Source organism: Malaclemys terrapin, chromosome 19 (genome assembly GCF_027887155.1).
Source record: "Malaclemys terrapin pileata isolate rMalTer1 chromosome 19, rMalTer1.hap1, whole genome shotgun sequence".
In the NCBI taxonomy this organism is placed as follows: Eukaryota; Metazoa; Chordata; order Testudines; family Emydidae; genus Malaclemys; species Malaclemys terrapin.
In genome coordinates, this window is record NC_071523.1 from 15,033,710 (window position 1) to 15,053,632 (window position 19,923).

The following is a 19,923-nucleotide window of genomic DNA, read 5'->3' on the forward strand; positions in this document are numbered from 1 at the left end:
AGTTGCCAGGAACTCCCCAGTCTGATACAAACTCTCTTTAGCCTTGAGCAATCCTCTTAACATCTGTGCCTCAGTTCTTCCCAGGTTTAAAAGTAGAATAATAAGTGACCATCTCACAGGAGTGCTGTAAAGTTTAGTTAGTGATACAGCATTTTAAAGGTGCAATATTAAGTATTACAAAATGTATTCCTTGTAATGATAATTAGAGTCCTGTAAATCCACAGATATTTGCTTTATATCCATTGATGCAGATATCCGCAGACCATTTTTGCAGATTGGATGCGGATACAAATTTTGTATCTGCGCAGGGCTTTAATGACAGGGGTGGTCTCATTACAACACACCACAGAACTATCCTGCTCCCAGGAATTACAAATCAGACATTTCATGGAGTAGATTGCTTTGTTTGGCAGGGAGAACGGAGTGCTAAATGAGTACCTTAAAAAAAACCACCCTCAATGGAGCTGCATTGACAGAAGAAGCAACACCCTACTGAAGAAGCAACACCTTGTTTTCCAAGTTAAAGAACAGAATTGCTGCAGAGAAATATCTGGGGAAATTAGCAGTCTTCAAAATTGCAAATGCATAGTCACCTCCATCCTTGCCAGATACTCAATTATAAACTGTTCCAATAAAAATGGATTTCAAAGCCTCCCTGCCAATTCCTGCACAATTAAACAAAATGAAAAAAGTCACATATTCAAGATCTTTTTTTTACTGCCACCAGAATTACCTACAAATATTAGAAGTACCAATTCAGTCTACACTATTATAACAAATAAACCCACAGTTGCAAAACACAAAGAGAAGCAACTCTGCCATCTAGTGGTGGTGACAATTCACTGTGTTTTTATTCTTCATATGTTCTAGTCTTAAAACTTACACAAGTGCACTTTAGTGCAATGATTTACATGTCTGCTAACATAAGAATTGATGTAGTTATTGATTTAAGCCTCTCCTAATAGAATGAAAGGTGCTTTATAAACATACAAAAAGTGGGCATATTTTTATGCTTAAATAGGATTTAATTTTGTTTTTGTTACATTAGAATAAAAGCCCATCTATTCTGAGGAACTTCAAGTAATGATGTTTAGCATGATGTCATAATTTAAATATTATACCTTATCTTTCATTATACTTCCCTTTCTAAGCTCTGGGGAGTTGCCTACATATGTTTAACTGCAGCAGTAACAGAATTTTGTAAGCTCTTCAGGAACACATGAAGAAAGGGAGAGAAATTATTTCCGTTTATAAATACTTGGGATGGACCAAAATACTAAGGTGACAGGAGTTATTTAAGCGTTTAAACATGTAAAATACAAGAAGAAAGAAAGAAAGTCAGAATAGTATCAACTTCAAGGGGCTTTTGAACAAAAAGTGACTATGTGCTGTGAGAAAGTAAGCTTTTTGCTGAGTTTGTCCTTTTTCTTTAGTCCCGATTCTCTCCACAATATTTTCTTTTCCCCTGCTAGTATTTCTGTGGATCACACCAGAAGGGAAGTAAGCGCAGGCCCAACAGCAGCCCTAAACAACATATACTTACTCATCGATTAAAACTGAGTAACAGAGAAATGAAGTGACTTGCCCAAGGTCACAGTGCAGGTCCAGTGGCAGCGTCTGGAATAGAACCTATGTTTTCTAATTCACAGTGCAGCGCCCTATCCTTTGGAAAATTCTACTGCACTAATGCAGGAGACTAGAAAATGAGCCTGACTATACCCAAAGCACTCAAAATCCAAAAAGTAAACAAGCTGGGAGGGGGGGAAAAAAACTCCTAAATCTTTCAATTTTAGTAATCCAAGAAGTTACTTAACAGTAAGCTTTTTCATGTGGGAATTTCATTTTCTGTGGTGGATTTTACCAACAATCTAAGGCCCAATCCTGAAAGCTGATTAAAGTGGTTCTGCCTGGACACTGGAGGTGGGAAGAACCGCACACATTAAGCCCCACTGATTAGCTTAAAGGATCAGAGCCTAAGTTAGTTGAATACTGTAATGCTTTGGTCAAGGTTGCTCATTCCTCTCATTGTAATCACCCTTCAAAAAACCTTTCAATCTTGTTTTTCAAAGAAGTTTAATGAATTGAACATCGAGGAAGGAGAGAAAGAAATATAAATGCAGCGGGATTGGCTGCATATTTTTCTTGATACACTATAACATAACTTACTTTGAAAATATGGCCATAAGCTTCCTTCTGTTCCTTCTTGGTTCAGAATCTTCATCAAACTCTTCCATCTCTTTTCCTAGAAAAACCTCTTGATGAAACTCCTTGTTAAGATGTCCATCCATCTCCATTTTGACCCCATTCAGGTGGTCTGGGGGCAGGATCTCATTCTCATCTTTGCTGTCAACCGCTTTCTCTTTCAAGGCAGAATTGTTTGCAGGCCTGGCATAGACATCCATCAGCAGAAACACAAACAGGAGGGACAAATAGAGAGAGCCCAAACTGCAGAGGAAGGCTTGTTTTGACATCATTGTTGTTCTTCTTGTCCAAAATATTACCAAATTAAATTACGGTGAAAGAGATTAAATGACCTGGAGGTGGGGGGAGGGAGGGAAGAGAAAAGCAGAAATAAGGAACCTAAAATTGTAAAGCTACAATTTTATTTTAAGCTCCAAATCTGAAAGTAAAAACCCAGCATATTCTGTTGGTCAACATTAAAAAGCTTATCTTAAATGACAGAAACCTGTTTTGCAATTATAATAAACGAATATTGTATAAGTAACTAGAGTAAGAAACAGGTTTAGCAAAAAAGGTTAGTGCAGTTGCAAAAGAAGTTCCAGCTACCAAAAGAAAAAATGGGAGAGCAGTAAAATCTGAGTGTTGGGAATGTCGTGAAGTTCAATGTACATCTGTTTCACAAGAGCACATGCACAGATCAGATGACAAAGACTGAGGCAAAATGTTACATTACTGGCATAATTCTAGCATACATCAGGCAAGTTTAAGAGATATGAAGCTACATTCCACAACCAACAGAGAAACATGGGGCTTTGCTCTGAAAAGTGTCTTATTTAACAGATTTCCTCCCTTTATAGCAGTGGTTCTTAAGCTGGGGTGCAAGATGCCCTTTCTGGGGGTGCGAGACATGCCAGATTTTTTTTTTATAAGGTAGATCATCAAAAACACAAATTAAGCACAGGCATGTAAGTACAACTACTTTGTTTCATCAAACTTATGTATTTATTAACATTATACATTTTTTAATGATTACTGTAATATACAAATAAAAAATATATCTAGGTTTAAGTGGTGTGAGAATAGATTTTGATTTTTGATAAGGGGTGCGAGAACATATTTTGAGAACCAAAGAGGTGCAGGCTGCAGTAAAGGTTAAGAACCACTGTTTTATAGAGTCAGAGTCACATCAGCTTGCTGCTCAGACCCTCATCCTGCATTGGGCACCATGTAGGCCAGGGGTGGGCAAACTACAGCCCACGGGCCAGATCCGGCCCGCCAGCCGTTTTTATCCGATCCTTGAGCTCCTGCTGGGGAGCAGGGTCTGGGGCTTGCCCCGCTCTGGCACTCCAGCTGGGAAGCAGAGAGGCTCCCGGAAGCAGCAGCATGGCCCTCCTCCAGTTCCCCACACCCCAACCCTCTGCCCCAGCCCTGATCCCCCTCCTGCCCTCCGAACCCCTCAGTCCCAGCCTGGAGCACCTTCCTACACCCCAACTCCTCATCCTCAGCCCCGCCCCAAAGCCTGGACCCCCAGCCGGAGCCTCCTCCCGCACCCTGAACTCCTCATTTCTGGCTCCATTCCAGAGCCCGCACCCCCAACCAGAGACCTCACCCCCTCCTGCACCCCATCCCCAATTTTGTGAGCTTTCATGGCCCACCCCTGATGTAGGCAGATGCTTGTGCCTGTACAGAGTATCACTTGTGGTCAATGAAGCACTCCGTAGGCATAAAACTCACTGAAGAACTCGGACCTAAGGCCCCAGTCTTGCAAACACACATATACGTACGTAAGAAGGGCCAATGGTCCAGTGTCCGGTCTTCCAACAGTGGTAGATGCCTGGTACTTCAGAGGGAATGAACAGAACAAGCAATCATCAAGTGATCCATTCCCTGTCATCTACTCCCAGCTTCTGACAATCAGAAGTGCTTCACTGGACAAGTATTTGCAAAATCACAACCTGAATTAAGTTTTTACTCCTTTTACTAACTTTATTTCAGTTAGCACTCCAAATCCAGTTCAACCCGGAAAGAGAGAGCTGATTCTAACCTAGAATGTGTGCCAACAACAGACTGTTTCAAGACTCTTTGTGGGCAGGGCATGACCAAGTTCCCAAGAAATGTTTCTAGGGCTGGCAGGTAGGAAAGAATCTTTACTTAGAACTGAGCAAATCTGATGTGGAATCAGTGAGAAACAAACATGGAACATCACAATGCTTCTTTTTTTTGTTTTTTAAGTCATTTTTCAGACTAAAACAACATTTTAAATCTCAAGAGATAAAGTTATTATCAAAAGTGCATTTACTAAAACATCCTGGTAAAAGGAGATTTCGCCAATTACAGAAGTAAGTTTCAGACAGAATCCTGGTAGAGTCATAACAGTATTACAAGTTTATATTACAACAGATAAGCTTAAGACGTTTGCTCCTAGTTTTGAGGAATATCAACCATAATGTTTCAGAACTTAATACGATCACATTTAAGATCAGATGTGGACATTTTTCCTCCCATGCTCAAGAACTACACAATTAAAATCAACCTTGTAAGTTTCTGTTTGCACACCTACCTAGACAGAACTATTATTTTGACATGTGAGAAAATCCCCACCACCACCACCATTATACCGGACAATAATATTAATTTCAAGCATCACTTCTCCATCTGAAAATTTTGTACCTACTATTGTTACCAATAATCCCTAAAATTATTGTAACAAAGAAACTGAAAAAAGAAAATATTTTCTCTAGTTTGTTTGGCTTGTGCATTTGACATAACTTTGTGTCTAGTGAGTTTCACCATTTGTTGATAGTGGATGCCATTATCCAGCCACTGCAAGAGTGTTTACAAGTAATCACTGCAAGGAAGCTGAAACTGAAAGTAAATAGATAGCTATGCATCAAGAAGAAGGAGGGGAACAAGAGCCCAACAACATTTATTATTGTTATTACTCTCAGGCCCAGCCAAAAGATCTTTCTAAACATGGGGTGGGGGGCGAGAGTGAATGTTTTAATGATTTTGTTTTTAATTAAGGGAAAGCTGTTTAGAGGACACTATTTTTTTAGTCAATTAAAGCTACCAGAGTCCCATCATCATGGTAAATTTAAGCAGATTCTGTTAAGGCTGATGCATTTTCATGACCATTTTTACAATTGAACACGTCCATCTCGAGTTTCCCTTTTTGCAGGCTAACCCCACTTTCTACCAAACTTTGTTATTGAACCTTCATCTGGCCCATCCCACCCAATAGCTCAACTATACAGCAACAACTTGAGGAAAAGCTGTCAGCATGCACAGAATGTACATACTGTATACAGCCACTTACTCCTGGGGGAATTCTGCACCACTGTGCAGTGCAGAATTTGTGCACAAATCAATGCTCTGTGCAGAATTTCCTTTTTCCCCTGCAGAATTGGCATTGCATAGCTGCTGGCCACCAGTAGGGGCTGCTGGACCAGGCAGATCCCAGCTCGCAAACAGCAGACACTGCTGAAGGGGGAGCCAGAGGGTTCCAGGCACTCCCTGAAGGAAGGAAGTGGAGTGCAGGAAACAAGCCTCGAATCCAGCAAAAGGCTGTTTCTCCATCTGTATCCCTGAGTAAGAGTGTCTGGGCTGGGGTGCGCAGCTGGGCTCTGGGGGAAGGTGGTATGGGTGTCTGGGCTGGGGGGGGGGGGGGCACCTCCCAGCTGGGCCAACATAAGAACGGCCATACTGGATCAGACTAAGGGTCCATCCAGCCCAGCATCCTTTCTGCCCAGGTTCCCCAGAGGGAGTGAACCTAACCAGCAATGATCAAGTGATCTCTCTCCTGCCGTCCATCTCCACCCTCTGACAAACAGAGGCTAGGGACACCATTCCTTACCCATCCTGGCTAATAGCCATTAATGGACTTAACCTCCATGAATTTATCTAGTTCTCTTTTAAACCTTCTATAGTCCTAGCCTTCACAACCTCCTCAGACAAGGATTTCCACAGGTTGACTGTGCGCTGTGTGAAGAACTACTTCCTTTTATTTGTTTTAAATGTGCTGCCCATTAGTTTCATTTGGTGACCCCTAGTTCTTATATTAGGCTATGTTTCATTTGTGCCAGAGCTGAGCCCTGGCATCTCTAGGCTTGGCAGTTCATAGCCCTGCACTTCTGGGCTTACTGCATCAGTTATGAAAGTAAAAAAAACTGTTTGAGCCCCTCTTTCATTACAAATGAAGCACTGGGGAGGGTGTGTGGGGTCCCCCCCCCCAAGTTGGGCTCTGGGGGAGAGAGGGCACAGAAACAGGAATTGGGTTGGCATAGAGGTTTCGTTAACTCTCTATTCCTAGGGGAATTTTGTCATCTGTATTGTTACAGGTATTTTGAAATAAATTACCAAAACAATTGAAACCGGCATGATTATACAGTGTCATTCTGACAAATGAAATAGGCAGATTTTAAAATATTGTGCACGGATTTTTTTGATTTGGGGGGGGGGGGGGTTGGCACAGAATTCCCCCAGGAATAAGAGCCACGTGCACGAACACACAACTAGTGACAGAAGGGAGACGGGGGAAAGGGAGCTGAAAGGAGCGGACGAGGGTCATCCAGCGACGAGGGGAGAAAGGAACCCGCTGACACCTCCAGGTCCCAGTGTTGCCCCCCGGCCCCTACCCCACACGGCCATCTCCAGACCCCAAGTCTCCATCCACCCGCTGCCTCAGGGTCCCAGCGCAGCCCCCAGCCCCAAACCCAGGTGGGTACAGAGAGACTCCGCTCCCTTCCCCAGCCGCTCAGAGCTCCCAGCCCCAAGCGCCGGGGCGGGGGGCTCCGCGGCAAGCTGCCCACGCCAACGCCGGTACCTGTGCGGGATGCGGCCAGGCTCCTCATGCCCAGCCCGGCCGGGCCCCTCGGTTCCGCTCCCCTGCCGACCCTCCTCCGAAACCCCCTCAGGCAGCGATGGCTGAGGGGGGGACGACAGGAAACCGGAAGCGCCACTCAACACTAACGCAAGGACCCCGGGGTTTCCCACCCCGCCTGAGTGGCGGGAAGGAGCCACAGCACAGGGGTGGGGTCCGGGGGCTACACACACGGAGACTTCTCTCTCCTGAGAGGAACGGACACCTGAGCAGTGCCAAGAAAGAGCGAGTTCAGAGCAGGCACCGCCAAGGTCACCTATAAAAAAAGGACCGCAGAGTGAGCGACCATCTTGGATTGGGGAGAGAGCGGCCATCTTTGTTTGGGGCAGGGAGCCCCAGTAGCTATTCTTTCAGTGGCAGTGTGCGGCCATCTTTGATTGGGGCAGAGAGGCAAATGTTATCTGGATACCGTTGCAACCATCTTTGATTGGGGCCAGTCTGCTGCTACCAGATGACACTGGTCAAGCTGAGATGATAATATAAAATAGAAATATTAAGAAATGGAATTTACCAGCTCCCTTACTCTTCCTAACTTCCCCATTCCTACTGCTTCTCAGCCTTCCTCTACTCCAAAGTAACAACAAATAAAACAGCAAAGTGTAACTTACAACACTCCTCATGTTCATTTACTTCTATGCCATAACCCTACCCTCTACCTCTTGTCTCTTCTGTTTCTTTCAGATGTAAGCCCTGATTGTCAATTATTTATGTGCCATGCAATCAGACCTCAAACTACAAATGATAATCATTTAAAAACGTAAAACTAGGAGGGGAATCTCAATAGAGCACACAAATATAATAGAATCAACTTTTTTGTTTTGCAAGAGGGTGGTATCTTTTCTACCAAACCGGTACCTTAACGCCATTCTGCAGGCCTTGGTCCCCTCACCTCTGAGTTATTGCATAAGGCTGTCTGCTGACTCAGGCAGACATCACTGTGTCATGCTTAGTTCACAATGTGCAGGTTATCTTTGCCAGCACACAAGCAAGAGGGTTAATTTTTTTAAAAAAAGTTTAGTTCCCAAAGTACAACATGGAAGTCTCCCCCCAAAATTGCCATTCCACTATAAAGCCTTCCAATTCAACCCCTGACTGGGAAGCCCAAGCTGATCGTTTCTAACTTAGTTCACATGGGTACTAAAGTGCCTAATTTCCATTGATTTCTATGGGAGTTAGACACCTCAATACCTTTGAGGATCTGGGCATTGGCGTTCAGATTAATTTGTCCAAAGGCCCCATGTCAGCCCCCAGCCGCACACCCTCCACCTCCTTCCCACAAGAGAGCCCCGGGCACCAGTCTTGGAGTTTTTACCCTGGCCTCTTATGGGAAGGGCCCAGAAGCAGACTCAGGTAGCATGACCCGATCAAATCGGGACTGCCCCGATATTGAACTCTTTGTTCCGCTATGTAGGGTTGCCAGGCGTCCGGTTGGCGCGGGGCTAGCGGGCTCCCCGGAAGCGGCGACATCTCCCTGCTCTGCCCCCGCCACCCGCGCCGGCTCCGCAGCTCCCATTGGTCGGGAACGGTGGCCAATGGGAGCTGCGGGGGCGGTGCCTGCGGGCGGAAGCAGCAGCAGCGCGCAGAGCCACCTGGCCTTTCCTCCGCCTAGGACCCGGAGGGAGATTTCTCCGCTTCGGGGGGAGCTGCCCGAGGTAAGTACCGCCCGGCCCGGAGCCCGCACTCCCTCCCGCGCCCAACCATGCTTACCCCAGCCCTGAGCCCTCTCCTCGCAGCGGGGACTGGAGCCGGAGCGGTGCGTCCCGACCCGTGGCGCTGGGGCGGCGAGGGGGAGCGGCGAGGGGTTCCGGGGGAGAGGGGAGAAGAGAGGGGCTCGGGGTTCCAACCGGGGGGCGGGAGGGGGGAAGAGAGAGCGGCTCGGGGATCCAGCCGGGGGGCGGGAGGGGGGAAGAGAGAGCGGCTCGGGGATCCAGCCGGGGGGCGGGAGGGGGGAAGAGAGAGTGTCTCGGGGTTCCACCGGGAGGGGAGGGGCGGGGCTCGGGGTTCCAGCCCGGGAAGGGGGCAAGAGAGAGGGGCTTGAGGTTCCAGGGGGGGGGGCAAGAGAGAGGGGCTTGGGGTTTGAGCCGGGGCAAGAGAGAGGGGCTTGGGGTTCCAGCCCACAGAGGGGAGAGAGGGAGGCTTAGGGTTCCAGGCTGGAGGGGGGGAAAGAGGGAGCTCAGGGTTCCAGCCGGGGGGAGGGAGAGCAGTTCGGGGGGTCCACCCGCTGCCCATCTGCCCCCCCCCCAACCATGTGTTCCAATATTTTATTCTTGCATCTGGTCACCCTAGGATCTCAGCCCCTCCCCCAGTCCGAGTGTCTCCCCCTGGCACAGGGGCAGCTGGCCCAGCAGCAGGTGCTGCTAATGCTGAGTCGGCAGCGACGGAGCTGCTCTACCGACACGGCTATGTGAACGAAGAGAAAGAGGTGGAGGGACCAGGGCATGAAGCCGCTGCTGAGGGGACTTGTGGCGCCCTCACTGAGCTTGGAGAGGAAGAGTCTCCCAGCCCGCTACCCGTACCAGTCTCCATCCAGGACATTCTGCAGGAAGGGGGCGCGGCTGCTGCGATTCCCACCTAATCCTCCGGGCCGTGCAAGGTGCTGAGGGGCAGGATCCGTTGTGGGGGCCGAGGTTTGCGCTGCCCTTGTCCTGCCCGCCCAGGAGGAGGGAGGTGTGAGGGTTGGGCCTGGCCTGGTGCTGACCTAAGAAGGGGCTGCCCATAGCATCCTTGGGCCTGGTTCTCGCCTCGGCCCCCGAGGAGGCGTCGGTGTCTCTCCCTGCCACAATGAAGCTGCTGAGACTCCTGTGCCGCCACAAGACAGCGCTGGGCCTGGGTGGCCTGGCGCTCTTCGCTGTGGTCCTGCTCTACCTGGCCAAGTGCACCTCAGAGAGCCTCAGGCCCTTGCCAGGTCGGGGTCTGCCCCACAACCAGGCACCGCAGCCACCCCGCGGTGGAGTGGGAGCCGGGCCGCCCCTCCCGGCAGCCCCGCTACCCCCTGAGGAGACGGCTTTCCTGGCTGTCCTCATCGCCAGCGGCCCCAAGTATACGGAGCGCCGCAGTATCATCCGCAGCACCTGGCTCTCGATGGCTGGCCGGCCCCCTCAGGACGACATCTGGTGTCGTTTCGTGATAGGCACAGGCAGCCTGGCTGGGGAGGAGCTTCACAGCTTAGAGTTGGAGCAGAGCCGTCACCGGGACCTGCTGTTGCTGCCTGAGCTTCGTGATTCCTATGAGAACCTGACTGCCAAGGTCCTGGCAATGTATGTCTGGCTTGATCTGCACTTGGATTTCCGCTTTGTCCTCAAGGCTGATGATGACACCTTTGTACGCCTGGACGTACTCGTGGAAGAGCTGAGGGCCAAGGAGCCACGTCGTCTCTACTGGGGTTTCTTTTCTGGCCGTGGTCGAGTGAAGTCGGGTGGCAAATGGAAAGAGAGCACCTGGCTCCTATGTGACTACTACCTGCCTTACGCCCTGGGTGGTGGCTATGTGCTCTCTGCAGACCTGGTGCATTACCTGCGACTCAGCCAAGACTATTTCAACATGTGGCAGAGTGAAGATGTGTCTCTGGGCGCTTGGCTGGCTCCTGTTGATGTGAAGAGGGTGCATGACCCACGTTTTGACACTGAATACAAGTCACGGGGCTGCAACAATAAGTATATTGTCACTCACAAGCAGAGCATTGAGGACATGTTAGAGAAGCATCAGACTTTGGCCAAAGAAGGGAAGCTCTGCAAGGAGGAGGTTAAGCTCAGGCTATCCTACATGTATGACTGGGGAGTGCCTCCTTCACAGTGTTGCCAAAGGAAAGATGGCATCCCCTGAAAGTTTTGGAAAAAGGAAGGGCAAAGTATCAAAGGGGAACTCTCTGGGCTGGATCAGTGTCATATGGGGACACCCCCTGTATGTAAGGCTTAAAAATTATTTCGAGATTTTGCACGATTCATGTATCAAGACTGTGTGCAGGACCAACATAGCACCATAATTCATAAAAGCTACTGAAGTGCTGTGATTTGTCTACAGATACACAAAACACAGGAATAAAGGGGAAAAGTGTGGGAAAGGTTATGCGATGGAACTTAGTGCAAAGGGGGGGAAAAAGCAAACTTTTTTTTAAATAACTTGGATGCAGAGCAGGTTGGAAGATGTGTCCCAGATTCCAAAGTTTGTTTAAGAACATGTCATGCCTTCACACCATCCCCGAGATTGTGAAAATAATGTCTGCTGTTTAATTTTTGCAGGGAAAAAGTGTCATTTTGGCCAACCATATTGGCAAGTTTTGAAGACTGTAATAAAGAGAGAGCAAATCAGTTGCTAATGCCAGTGGAAGCAGATGGCTGGTTAGAACCACTGGCCTGGCATCTAAATGAAGGGAAGCGTTTGTCAGATATTTGCACTGGTTACTTTATACTCTCGCTGAGGGAGGGGAGGGTGTGTCCAGTCTTTAGAAAGTGTTCTGATTTAATTATAATAGGTCTTGGGTAATATCCCTGAATTTAAATCTTCAATCATTTTTTTTAAATGGCTTATGATATACTATGTAATCTGGATTATCTGGCAGCTACTAAATGGGTCTGTATTTGGAAAAGCGTATGTTTTATGCCATATTGCAGTATTAGGATAGGTTCTCAACTATCTTGATTTGGAAGTAAACATTTATGCTACAAACCTAGCACTCAGTTATTGGGATTAGAAGCTGTGCTTGTATTCTCCAAGTGCATTGTGTACAAAGAAATCTTAATTTCCTAATTTTTACAAAAAAGATCACATTGAGAAGTATATGATCTAATTATGCAAACACTAGGACTACTTACATCAGTAAGGATTACCTATGTGAGTAAGAGTTAGCAGGATTGGACCTATAATGTCTCAAATCGGAAGTACAAAACTTTATCAAGTTATCTGGACTAGATTTTTAAAGTAATAATTCTGTGTTCAAAAAAAAAAATCGGAAGAATAGGTTACTTTAGTTGCTAATATGGTATGTAAATGACTGGGATTTATTTTTTCACTTCTCTATAGTCCTGTCTACACTACAAATGAATCCATTGCTGACAAGGGTTATCAGGCATGTTTGGTGTTTAACTGAGAGTATAAATGGGCCACTTTTAGCACAGTGACAGAATGCATTACACTCTCAAATAATTCTAGCACATTTTCTGTGCAGACTTTTAGTTGTGTGACTCTGAATAATCCTGACATCCCATAATGGTGTTGAAAATGGTTCCATCTGTGCACACAATTACACCTTTGTCCACACTGGTTCGGGGGACTCCCTTCTGAAAACCCTTGTCAGCAACAGATCTCTTGTCTAGTAAAGACTCCGCTTTAAAGTTGATGCCTAAAGGGCATGTTCACAGTCTTCAGTCTTTCTTACGGTTTGTTGCACAGGGCACTTCATACTATTATTATTTCTTTCTCTCACTGGACGGTACACCTCTTTCTCTTACCTGTGGAGGGAGACTTCAACTTTAAATAATAAGAGTTGGTGCTGACATCATAACATTTTTGCTTTTCAGACCCGATTTAGTAATTTATTCCAAAGGAATCAAGTGTATTTATTTTCTCTTCATTAAAATCCACTTCTTCTATCTAGTTTTAAACAGTTGCTGGAGAGGATTAAGTGGGAAAAAAACTCTTTTGGAAACAGGGCTTTGGAGCTCCGCTCCAGCTCCAGGCAAAAACCTGCAGCTCCACTGCTCCGGAGCTGCTCCGCGTTCCAGCTCCACGCTCCGCTCCAAAGCCCTGTTGGAAAGGAAAATAACTCCTTATTTACATTAAGTGTTTCAACAATACATTCTGTAACTTTCCTTCTAAAAACAAAATTAATTAATGAAGACATTGAAAAAGTAACTTATTTACTCTGATGAATCCAGTCTTTTGTACTTTGACATAGTGACACTTACTGAAGATGTGCCCTTCAGTGGAATATATTCCCGCAGAACAAAAAGTTTAAGACTTCACCCGGTTGCAAGAAATTAAATTGGTTTCAGTAATACTTTTAAAGTCTGTATGTCTCTTTGGGCTAAATTAGTATTGTACACATATAATTCAGTGTTTGTAATTGTGATAATTTATTTATAAATATTATAAATGTACTATGTATTGTTAAAAGCTCAAGATAGCGAAGTATCATCTTATTTTATAATTATTTAAGAAAGTGTGTTAAGTTTCACAAGTGTTATTCGTGAAATGCTTTAATTTATTGATGTACAGTTCCTAATTTAAATAGTCAGGGTCTGAGTTGTAGATCCAAAAATCTGCTGCATGACTCTCTTAACCTGGTAAGATTGTACTGATCACCCATTTGTCTAAATATCAATGTTTATGTAAGTCATGGGCATTGTCGCTTCTTTGTTGTTGCTTTGTTTTGTTTTGCTTTTTGAAAGGTTTCAGAGCTTTCATGTGAGGATGAGAATTTTGAGCTTCAGAAGAATGGAAAATTAATTGTCAAATCCCATGTGACAGCTGGCCCATAGAAAATATACAAATGCGAACACACACACACACACACTGGTTAGCTTTTTTGTAGAATACTGAGTTCTTGCTGTGCCTCTGAGTTCCAAGAATATGGAGCTTCCTCTTGCAAAGCACTTACTTAAACATATGAGTAGTCCTCTTGATTTCACTGGGACTATTCACGTACTTAAATTAAAATCAAGACCAAAGTGCTCAGCACCTTGCAGAATTAAGTCCATAAATTATTGTGGTGAATATAGTTCTATTTGAAATCTTGTTCTAGTCTAACAAAAAATTTGAGTAACAAAGTCCTTCTGGTCTGGAATTACCTATGTTTTACCTCAGCTCAAAAATTAATTGTTTTGGAAGGTATGACTTACGTAAGTTGATCTATTTTTTTTTTATGTTCTGGAATATAGAAAAAAACATTTTCCCATATGTTCTGATCAGAATATTTATGCTTGGAAAAACTCTAAAGTGCCTCAAGATAAAAAAAAATTTCAAACCTGTCTAACTTGTAAATCTAATTGACACTTTAAAAATTCCAAAGTTGAATTTTTAATGACTGCTATTTTGCATGTTGGATGTTCAGTAGAACTGGCAAAGTTTTCAAGATCTGCAAGCCAAATAAATTGCAGTTCAGTGAGTTTTAAAAGTGTTTTAAGGTTGGTTCTGTTAGTCACTGGGGCAGAGAGTCTGCTGAGTTAATAAGCAAAGAGAATTGGTGACCCAGAAGTCATTATTATAAATCCAGGATCATTATCCGCTTCACAAGCCAAATAACTCAAGAGCTGTATTTCTTTAATTAGGAAGTCACAGGTAAAAAACCTACTGCTAATGCAATGTTAAGGTTAAATATCAAGTAACTTTACCCAGGCAATGTCTTATATTGCTTGACTTTCAAGTGCTTGATATTTCAAACTTAATTGTTGCACTAAAACATTTTGTTTGCATTTAATTATGAACCTATATTTTAAAAATAGCATTTAACATCCCAGATCCGGAACAGCACATGCGCATGCCTACACACACACACACACACACACACACACTTTTATAAAATACAGGGTTAAAGGACAAATATATTTTAAAACAAAATAGCTGAAAATTGTTTTTCTGACCTTATGACTGAGTTCTGTATTTCTTTTACAAGGGATGGTGACATCACAAAAATTTAATGCACTATAAGGATTTCATGATTTAGATGATTAGACGTCCTGTACTGCTGTTTGAAAAACAAAGTGAAATCCTGGCCCCTTTGAAGCTAATAGGAAAGTCCATTATCTTCATTGGGGCCAGGATTTCACCCACATGCCTAACATCTGATCCTAACAAGTAAAAAGTATTTTGGCCTATCCTTAAAGATCCTTGTATTGAAGTTAGTGGGAGTTTTGCCACTGATTTTAATAGAAGCAAGATCAGGTCCAAAATATATTCATTTGTAATTTTTTTATGTCTGTGTTAAATTAATGATATGGAATCAAACTTTTATTAAATAACATTTCAGCTGACTTCTAAGGGAATTCCTCATTTAAAAAAAAATGTCTGCCATTTATACTTGTTACTATTATGGTGTTATAGAAAACGTCCACAGGACTCTTCCCTGGAAGACAAGAACAAGATGGCTCACCTCAGTTGACCTAAACAATTTTCTAAATGTCAGTTGATGTGGGCTGCAAGTCACTGTTTATTTGAAGTATTATATTAATATTACACTTGTGTTCTTTGCAGGGCTATAGTAAAACTATGGTATTTGACAGAACATTAAAAGCATTTGTAACTTTTTTTTTTTTGTTATTCACTAGATGATTTCTTTAATAGTTTTCAAATTGTACATCTAGAATTGTATATCATCCATGTTAGAAGCTGCATGCTTTAAATTAGGTCCTTCATAAAATCCTATTACCATGATAGTGTTTCAAGTGCAAGACCGAAAGATTTTGGTGCACCGATTGAATTCCTCTTGAAGTGGTCGCTCTGATGTAAATTCAAATAGAAAAACAGAGAAATTTTGCTTTCCTTCGAGTGATTTTTAAAATGGCATGCAGAATGATTAGTGATCTTGTTTAATGTGTAAAAGTGAACTAGCTGAGTCGTCTTATATTAAAAATTTAACAACTCAATTAAAAATAGTTTTGCTATTTTAAAAAAATATTGCCCAGTAAGGCCTGCAACTATTTTAGGTAAATAGGTAACTGACTTCTAAATGCTCTTCTTGGAGCTGTCAGAAACAGCTACCAGGAAAACAAATACCTGTGCTTTTAAGCATTTGATTTCCCTGCTGTCTAATCCTGTCTGTATAAAGAATGCAGAAGTTCGGCTTTAAAATGTGCTAATTTTGGCAGATATTTCCTTTTATATACTTTACATCAATTTATTTTGGCCTTTGAACTACTGGAGGAACTACTTCATGCCACAATTGCATTGAATTTTTCCTGGCATTAAGGTTATTATTTTTGTAACTTGGATTAAGAAAAACATTGGAAGGGGATTATGCTTTGCACTTCCACGCATTTTCGATCAACTCCAGAATCATAGTTGAAGTAGAATTTAATGTTGCTGGATACTTGACGTAAGCTGTCGATAGAGCATGTATAGAAATGATCATTTAGGACATGCTATGCAGAGTATTCCTGCAGATGTTGCTTTGTATACCTCTGTGAAATATCTTTAAACTATTTCATTCCTGGTATGCTACTTTGCTAGTTAATTCTTATCTTCTAATACAGACCACCCTCCGTTTTTATCCAATATCTAGTCAGCTGTGGGAGTGCATTAGTTTATTTACTGGACATTCTTGAAGCTGAAAGTTGCCGGTTATAAAGTGTGCCTTTAGAAACAATAAAATAGTTGAGGTTTTGTGCCCAGTATAGTCTAAACAATTGACTGAAGTTGCCCGTTTTCAGCTACAAAGCATTGCCAGTTAGAGGTCTCAGTTGTCTCTTCTTTCAGCCTTTATATAGAGAAGAATGGTAAGAAACTAAAAGTACTCATAAGCATCTTGTATAGTACATGTTATAGCTATCCATCTCCTTAGTTTTATGCCTTTATTGGCCAATAAATGTCTGTGTGCTAGAACTTTTATTAAAATGACTGTTGCTGTAGTGGTCACTTCTTGTATAGTATGGGAAACAAAAGTCAACTTCACTATGACCTGTGGTTATATTTAATTTTTTTTCTATACCATTGTGTAGTAGAGGTATAGGCAGTTGGCTCAATCATGCAGTCCTTTCATGTGCAACATTTCCATTGATTTCCATTTCCGTAAATTATGTAATGTTAGCAGCGTGCCCAGAATCCCAAATCAGCATCCAGGCTCCATTTATTAAACACAATGCAAACAAGTCCAAAACATATCTCAGTGCTTACATCAACCTTCACCCTAGGTTGTCTTTTTTTTTCTGCTTTAGCACTGCAAGATCAGGTCCAATGATATGGATACATTTATACAATAAATAATGTACATAATTTACAGAAAATACTGAAAAATAGTGTTTGGGTAAATGCTGCACATATTTACCTTCATTTTTAATTGTTAGCAGCTATGAAAGGGCTTGATCTCAGTAGAATGAAGTCAGTAGAACGACTCCCATTGATTTAATGGGCCTGGGATCCTATCCTAACTGAGAACTTCTCCAAACCCATTAAACAAACATTCCATGTCTAATCTGGTATACGAATCCTATAGACAGTGGTTTTAAAAATTCTGGCAAAACATAAGACACTTCACTTTAATATCTGCAGGTGATTTTTCAGATGTCAGTGGAATAATTTGGTCAACTGAAAGCACACGTTCAAAACATTTTTCCTGTTTGCTGAGTTCTGCTGTTATTGAAAAGTGACTATATTCTTACCCATCTTCTCTCTTACTGCTAAATCGGCATTAAAAGAAACAGATCAGAAAACTAGCACTGTCGAAGTCTTGTCTTTATTAGAATAATCCTATGTGTTTAACATTTTGCAAGTGAATTAGTTACAGGTCCAAGATGAGTTTGAGTTATAACCAGTTATTACTCCCAACTATATACAAATTTTATATTTTGGTTGTGAAAGGTTACCAGTTTTCATTGGCAGCTCTGTGAATACCCATTAGTTTTTCCTTGACAGGAAAGAGCATTAATAAATTCTACCTGGAGTACCAATACTTAATGTCTCCTTTTTAATATTTTAATCTTCCTATAAAAACAATGCAGTTATCCCTGGTATACAGCATTTGGAAAGGTTTAGCAAATGTAAGGCATCACTAGCCATATTGGTTGATTTCTATAAAAAGAACAGCTCTGATCTAACTATGAATAGCTCTGACCTAATTAGACGAGATGACTTAGATGTTCAGCACAGTATGACATCTGTATTAAGTATATTACTGCATTTGCTGATGGACAATCATGGGGAAGTAGTGACAGTGCTTCTGAAATGCATACATTAATCATTTATAACTACTTCTGTGTTTGGGATCAGACAAACCTGTGTTACCACTTTAATGACAGCCAAAGCTAAAGTTAAGATTGCAGTGTGATGTTCCACACTGCTTTCACTCATGCCTTATTTCAGTATCTAGTTTCAGCCCTTTTTTATGTAAGTTAAGAAATCAATTGAACTCTAAAATGACAATATCCTATGTGGCTAGATCTCAAGAAAAATGATTATGTACGTTTTTAAAAAATGACAAAATTGTGTGATGACAGAATGTGAGCCAATCAACCTTGCTATACAGACTTTAACGTTCATTATGTAACTTGTGTGCTTAAGGCTTTGAGCCAGAAAAGCATTTAAGCATGTTTAAATTTAAACACATAAGTAGTCCCTTTGACTTCATTGAGATTACTCAGGTGCTTAAGTGCTTTGCTAGATCGGGGTCTATATTTGCAGATTTAATATTATATTAATGTAGGATTTTACTTTTTGTTTAATGAATATCTGCAAAAGCAAATTTAGACTGGAATAGAGGTTTCACTGGCCATCTGGCTCCCGATCCCAAGGAATAAGGGCACTAGGTCAACAGAGGCTTCTCCAGACCTGAGGATGAAGTAGCTCTGTAGCTTGGGAAGGAGGATTCTTTGAATAATGTGTTGTGAAGTTCTTTAAGAATTTAAAGGTTGCTACCTGCCCAGTTTTCTGGGGTGGTCTTAAACTGAGGACTAGTTTAAATACTAGTAACACTATTGTCACACCTGCTTGTATGTAGCACGCGAGCTACATTCAGTGCAGTGGAAAGCAGATAAGACTTTCAACACTCAAGTTGTTGTATTTTGTTGTTGTTTTTTCTTAAACACCAGGGGAAGCGGAAGCAGACTTTGCTAAAAGACACCTACCATAACTTCTTTTGAGCATGTTTGGCTTGTTCATTTGTCATGTTTTTTTGGAGCCTTGAGCAGATATAGAACCATAGACATGTGGGGTTGGAAGGGACCTCAGTAGGTCACCTAGTACGGTCCCCTGTGTTGAGGCAGGACTAACTGTCATCTAGACCATTGCTGACAGGTGTGTGTTTGTCTAACCTGTTCTTAAAAACATCCAATATGGGAGATTGCACAACCTTCCTAGGTAACTTGTTCCAGTGCTTAATTACCCTGACAGCAGTTAGTTTTCCTAATGTCTAACCTAAATCTCCCTTGCTGCAATTTAAGCTCGTTACTTCTTGTCCTGACCTCAGTGGTTAAGAGGAACAATTTATCACCCTCCTTTATGACAATAGCAATCTTCAAGTATGTAAAAAATTATGTCCCCACTCAGTCTTCTCTTATCCAGACTAAACAAACCCACTTTTTCCCATCTTTCCTCATAGGTCATGTTTTCTGATCTTTAATCATTTTTGTTGCTCTCCTCTGGACTTTCTTCAATTTGTCCTTATTCCTGAAGTGTGGTGCCCAGAACTGGATACAGTACTCCAGCTGAGGTCTTGTGACTTGCTTACAATACTCCTGCTAATACATCCCAGAATGTTCACTTTTTTTGCAACAGTATTATATTGTTGACTCGTATTTAGGTTGTGATGCACTATAACCCGCAGATCCTTTTCTTCAGTGCTCCTTCCCAGGCAGCCATTTACCATTTTCTATTTGTGCAATTGATTATTCCTTCCTAAATGCTTTGCATTTGTCCTTATTGAATTTAATCCTGTCTATTTCAGACCATTTCTCCAGGTTGTCAAGATTGTTTTGAATTCTAAGCTTGTCCTCCAAAGTGCTTGCAACCCCTCTCAGCTTTGTATCATCCACAAACTTTGTAAGCGTACTTTCTATAAGTGTGTCTCCATGCCAGTATCCAAATCATTTATGAATATATTGATATCTTGCCATTTCAAATAGAACTCCCAATGTAAAGTTGGATGTGGACCATATTCATTGTGACCACAAAACTTGCTCCACTTGTGATGTGGAGAAGTATTGACACTCATCCTGGAA

At 42.7% G+C, this 19,923-nt stretch overlaps 2 protein-coding genes across 2 annotated transcripts in view; one reads left to right on the forward strand and one right to left on the reverse strand.

Moving 5' to 3' along the window:
* Window positions 1-7,126, reverse strand: part of SDF4 (stromal cell derived factor 4) — a 41,609-nt gene extending 34,483 nt beyond the window's left edge. Inside the window, exons 1-2 of the mRNA XM_054008899.1 lie at window positions 7,004-7,126; window positions 2,167-2,534 (exon numbers count right to left, since the gene is read on the reverse strand). Coding sequence (XP_053864874.1) covers window positions 2,167-2,474 — 308 coding nt within the window. The 5' untranslated portion in view covers window positions 2,475-2,534; window positions 7,004-7,126. The remainder of the gene's footprint in view (window positions 1-2,166; window positions 2,535-7,003) is intronic.
* A 1,496-nt stretch (window positions 7,127-8,622) lies between these two features.
* Window positions 8,623-17,660, forward strand: B3GALT6 (beta-1,3-galactosyltransferase 6). The gene is made up of 2 exons (XM_054009470.1): window positions 8,623-8,712; window positions 9,347-17,660. The coding sequence occupies exon 2, from the start codon at window positions 9,842-9,844 to the stop codon at window positions 10,880-10,882; it is 1,041 nt and encodes a 346-aa protein (XP_053865445.1). The 5' UTR covers window positions 8,623-8,712; window positions 9,347-9,841; the 3' UTR covers window positions 10,883-17,660.
* Window positions 17,661-19,923: the final 2,263 nt, after the last annotated feature.

Bases quoted from the DNA above. Each gene is read 5' to 3' on its own strand.
- B3GALT6 (XM_054009470.1), top strand. From the start codon at position 9,842: ATGAAGCTGCTGAGACTCCTGTGCCGCCACAAGACAGCGCTGGGCCTG.